Below are 4,999 nucleotides of genomic sequence, written 5' to 3' on the forward strand. Positions count from 1 at the left end.
TTAAGCAAATTGTGCTGTTAGCCGTTTTATATAGCGTTAACTTAACATAACGTTAGTTAATAACGGTCTAAACTACAGCACAGGCAGCGAAAATACTGTCGCAAAACAGCAAAATAATAGACATAACCGTAAAAATGAATGCTGTAAGCGATCATATTTAATTGAATAATTAGATTAAATCGTGGCTATTTTAGGCTGTCTAACGTTACTGGGTTTTCAGATCTTACCTCAGATTATGACTGACGCTTCTGTGGACTTCAGGAGGAAATTTTACATAGCTTTTATTATTAACAAATAATGTGAAGTTAACGTAGATCGTAAAGGTACAGTTACCGAAACGGAAATGGTCAACTTACACTCAAAATAGTTTGTTAAAGAGCGATTATTTCGCTTTTGACGGTTGTACTGTAACGTTGTGTTTTGATAACGCGGGAAAAAATTACGCGCACGCGCAGACGCTAAAATGGACGCTCACGCTGAAATGTCAGATCTTTTCAGTTCAAAACTCACCGAGTGTACTATGAATACTATAGTAAAATAATAATAACAATCATACATTTTAAAAGCAGAATGGCACAAATCTTACAAATAAAACGTACTGGAAATATCTTAATGATTTATGAATTCCAGGTTTATATACACATATGAAATAGCATTGGTTTTAATAAACAGAATTTTATTAAAACAAACAAGACATGTAAATGGCTTTTAGTATCTTTATTGTAAATATAAATGTAAATAACTTTGTTGTTATAACCTGAATCATAGCACTAACAAACTAAACTTACAATAAAAACACTTAAAAAAAAAAAACAATGCTGTAGTGATTACATTTTTGTAGCACAAGCCAGTAGTTTGCATCAGCCTGGTTATCTTGACAAAACAGCTTTTTTCAAGCATTTTTTTTTTCTTTTACTTTTTCCGTGCCAGTTCGAGTTTCTAGAAACCAACTGACTTCAGGATGATGGAATCGAAAGTGCTAAAATGCTAATTCATTTCTGAGTTCTGACCTACAAAAATATATCACCCCTGCAACACTTTATAAACAGCAGTTTGTGCCTACATATGGCTTTATTTTGAAGGTTTTATGAGAAGGACAATGTCATGCAGTAAAGAATTGCTGAATAGTTTTTTTAATCAGTTCTTCAAAACAAGTGGCATTACCCATCCTAATTTATTCTATCAACATCTGTGTTTACAATATCCACAAGTATTATGAAAACGTACCACATAGTGACAATAACATCCTCACGCAAGTAAGTGCAAACCTGAAATGTAAAAAAAACAGTAAAGGCACTTTTTAAATCTATATTACATTATCAAGCCAACATGCAGTAATACTCTCAGTGCTGCAGTCCATTTGTCACAATCTTAAAGTTAAAAATCTCATATTTCACATGGCTTCACGTTAATCACAAATGAAATACACTATGGCAAGACTTTCAGAAGGTCAGCAATGTATATTACACGGTGAAAATGCTGGTGGTTGCAAGCAAAATATAAAGTGAAACAGTGCTTTAAAAATCAGTGTCCTCAGATAAAGTGTATCATGCTGTCTTCACATTCCTTCGGCACAGGCAGGTTATAACTCTGACAGGTTAACTTGTAATTCTGCCCACCATTGTTATCCCAAAACTGCACGCCCATTACTTTATAACAAATGGCAAACTCCAGCACTGCTCCAGGGTGAAGGATATATGGAGGAACGGGTAGATGAAATCGAAAAGTGTCACAGCAGGGCCCGTTTGAAATGGATTTGCTTGCAATCCAGTAAGCCTTGGTTTCTGAGCAGCTCTTCCAGTTTGTAAAAGAGTAGCGAACACTCACTTCCTTCTCAAACGCCAAGTTTACAACTTGAACGATCCCTATAATTCCAGGCTCATAGCACAAAACCCGCTCTAGACATACTTGTTGGCAACGCAGACGCTCTGTGAAGTTTGAACAGTCACCTGGCTGGACTGAGAACATCGGTTTCAAATATGGTAGGGAAATCTCCATCCTCTTACTTGAGGCTAACTCTGCATTCATTAAGAGTCGGAAGAGAACATGCTCTGGGACAAACGGGTCCTCTCCGCTTTTGAAAACCTTGACATTTTCCAGGTCCAACCCTAAAGAGTCCACAAACCGGACGCTGGCTCTGCGACTAAGCCTCCTTCTCTCTGATGGAGATGGAAGGGACTGTGTGCGCCTCTGGATGATGGATTTGGTTGGTGGTTCACATGACAGGCTGCGGCCTGCTGTTTGCCTTGGAGGAGTTTTTGGGCTCGGCGGACGAATTTTAACCGGCCTCTTTCCACTGTCCGTTTTTGAGCGGGACATGTCCTGCAAAATCGGTGTGGAACTTTCTTTTGGGCCATCTGATACTGTGGTAAAAAATAGGTCAGCGTTCATCTCTTCGAGGGGTGTGTCTTTATGGCAACATCCCAAAGACCAGGCCATGTTTATTAGAAAGAGTTACCTTGTGTGACCTGAAAAAGACAAACATTCTGTGTTATGTAGTATTTTACAGTATTAAATATTCTAGGAAGTCCTAGTAAGCAATATCAGCTAATACTCTGCAGCTGTGCAAACATGGCAAACACACTAGCTGCTTCAATCTCAGCTGGATTACTGAACACTTTAATGCAAAGTAATGCAACTTACATTTCAAGGCTTTCAAAATGGCAAATTGTCAGTGCAAACGTATATTAGTCAATGACTGCGCCTCTGTACAAAAATAAAAGGAAGAAGTTCAAATTGGCGTTTGCATTGTCTCACCAGGAAAGTCCGGCGTGTTTAGGTTAACGACGATCCTCCGATGCTATTTTTATAAACCCTGCATCTCATAATGAGAAGCGCGACAAAAACTCTGTGCAAAGGTGAAGTATAGTACGTGATACAACACACATACGATGCATTTCAAGCAAACTGCGCAGAGCTGGCAGGAGTGTGATGTCAAACAGAGGGGGCGTGGCTACTGAGTCAGCTGGGCTCGGGAAATGCTGTTGGTGGTGAGGTTGCCATGTCCTCCTATTATAAGTAGCTGTAAGTGGGCATTGTAAGACAGCAAGTGTGTGAGTGTAGATCTTTTGATTACCTGATGGAACACGCTTACAACATAGCGTTGTAAAAATGCAAGTAAAGCTTTATTTACACATTTTCAATACTTTACATTTTAAATGAACTTGTCTGTTTAGTAGTCCTTATATAACAGATGACACAATTGAATTGTTGTGCTTCTAATTATGTGATAAAAAGCAGTTGCAAATGGTTTACAAAATACACATACTCATCTCTGCACTAATAAAATGGGGTTTACTTCCAAATTATATGTAATATCTAATTAATTTATCTTACACTACCACTCCAAAGCGGCATTAGAGAATCTAATAAATAAAAATATATTATAGGGTAGGCCTACTTGTTTTATATACACTAGAAGTCAAAGTTTGGAATAACTATGATTTTTTTTTAATATTTTTGAAAAAAGTCTCTTATGCTTACCAAGTCTGCATTTATTTGATTAAAAATACATGTAAAACAGTAATATTGTGAAATATTATTACAATTTAAAAGACCATTAGAAAGATTAGAATGATTTATGAAGAGCCGGCTGACACTAAAGACTGGAATAATGCTAAATGTTACCATCACAGGAATAAATTGCATTTTTAAATATAGGCTACTAAAATAGAAAACAGTTATTTCAATTCTAATAAAATTTCGCAATATTACTAATTACAGTTTATTCTGAGCATAAGATGCTGCTTTCAAAACATTAAAAAATCTGAACTATTTTAATCTAAATAGAATATTTTTTTCGTCGCTTAAGCTATGGTTTTAATATTTTAGTCAGACACAAACAGGGATCACAAATGATTTTTTCCGGGTATAATCAGAACAGGATCCTTGCACTTCTTCTATCTGGCAACCCCGCTTTTAAATTTTAATAAAACAGTGATTTTGCGAACTTACACAACCCCAATATCAGCCCCCTGAGCCCTGATACATACACATAGCTACATGAGCAATCGATACGAGCAGCGGTGAAATTAACGCGTTTCTCGTATTCGTTTCACTTAGGAACTTCAATTCCCATCATGCCACTCGGAGGATCACGACGACAACGATGCTCGAACATACAAAGCAGCAGGTAAACAAGTCTGGTCGAGCTTCTGTAGTAATGCTCAGTAACGGCGATTTCAAAGCGTTTCGCACATTGCTGGATGATGGGGGCTTCATAACCAAGACGCAAAGGTGATTATTGCCCTCTTTAAATGTTAACGTTAAAAAATAGTTTGTTCGACGCTGTTTAATGGACTGCTCCAATTCTTGGCAAACTGGAAAATATATAAACTGTGACGCTGATATTTCGCTGCGTTTCTGCAATGGTGCTCTCCAGTCGCTCGGTGCGTGTACGCGCTCACAAATGGGACATTTTGGGGCACAGCTGAGAGCTTCAAAACTGCGTCTGTACACTTCATAGTGTTTAATGCGATGGGACCCATCCTGCAGGAACAAACTGCGTCTGCGACACTGAAGAAGGAGAAGGTTAGAATGAAAAATGCAGAAAACACTGGGATTGTTGCCAGGTATGTCTGAATAGAGCAGTTTATTAAAATCACACAAGAATAACAAATATTTGTCACTAAGAATATGTGCTTTATTTGCAGCAATAATAAGAGAGGAGGAAACGTGATCCAGAATAAGAAACCTCTTAAAAAAACAGTGCCCTTGCATCCAGGGCAAGAGAAGGATCCTCTGCCCAAAGCTGAAATTGTAAGTTACATATGCAACAATAAGATGCATTGATCCTATGTTGGCAGCAGTTTGAATATGTTTTCATGATTTTTCCAAGGTCCAAAATGGCATTAAACCAAAGAAAGCTAAGAGTCCGACTGGTGGCACTTGCAAGTTGCGTGGGTGAGTGTTGCTTAACATATGGAATTTAATATATAAATAACCATAAATAGTAAAAAAAAAAAAAAAAAAAAAAAAAATTAAAAAAAAAAAATGGATA

The 4,999-nt window shown here is 37.3% G+C and overlaps 2 protein-coding genes across 3 annotated transcripts in view; one reads left to right on the forward strand and one right to left on the reverse strand.

Moving 5' to 3' along the window:
- Positions 1-823: 823 nt before the first annotated feature.
- Positions 824-2,975, reverse strand: LOC107722761 (protein phosphatase 1 regulatory subunit 3D-like). Of its 2 annotated transcripts, none has more exons than XM_016531233.1 (2): positions 2,758-2,975; positions 824-2,468 (listed from the first exon to the last, which is right to left on the reverse strand). In XM_016531233.1, the coding sequence occupies exon 2, from the start codon at positions 2,437-2,439 to the stop codon at positions 1,534-1,536; it is 906 nt and encodes a 301-aa protein (XP_016386719.1). In that variant the 5' UTR covers positions 2,440-2,468; positions 2,758-2,975; the 3' UTR covers positions 824-1,533. The 2 variants fall into 2 exon arrangements, with proteins under 2 accessions (XP_016386719.1, XP_016386725.1); XM_016531239.1 differs by lacking the exon at positions 2,758-2,975 and adding an exon at positions 2,644-2,738.
- A 1,000-nt stretch (positions 2,976-3,975) lies between these two features.
- The window catches only part of LOC107722732 (uncharacterized), a 4,700-nt gene continuing 3,676 nt past the window's right edge, over positions 3,976-4,999 (forward strand). The window contains exons 1-4 of the mRNA XM_016531206.1: positions 3,976-4,236; positions 4,466-4,571; positions 4,653-4,758; positions 4,838-4,902. Of these exons, the coding sequence (XP_016386692.1) occupies positions 4,477-4,571; positions 4,653-4,758; positions 4,838-4,902 (266 nt within the window). The 5' untranslated portion in view covers positions 3,976-4,236; positions 4,466-4,476. The remainder of the gene's footprint in view (positions 4,237-4,465; positions 4,572-4,652; positions 4,759-4,837; positions 4,903-4,999) is intronic.

The sequence above is a fragment of the Sinocyclocheilus rhinocerous genome, unplaced genomic scaffold (genome assembly GCF_001515625.1).
Source record: "Sinocyclocheilus rhinocerous isolate Xijiao unplaced genomic scaffold, SAMN03320098_v1.1 scaffold162, whole genome shotgun sequence".
Lineage (NCBI taxonomy): Eukaryota > Metazoa > Chordata > Actinopteri > Cypriniformes > Cyprinidae > Sinocyclocheilus > Sinocyclocheilus rhinocerous.

Coding starts and splice junctions, on each gene's coding strand:
- LOC107722761 (XM_016531233.1), bottom strand. CDS start 2,439: ATGGCCTGGTCTTTGGGATGTTGCCATAAAGACACACCCCTCGAAGAG.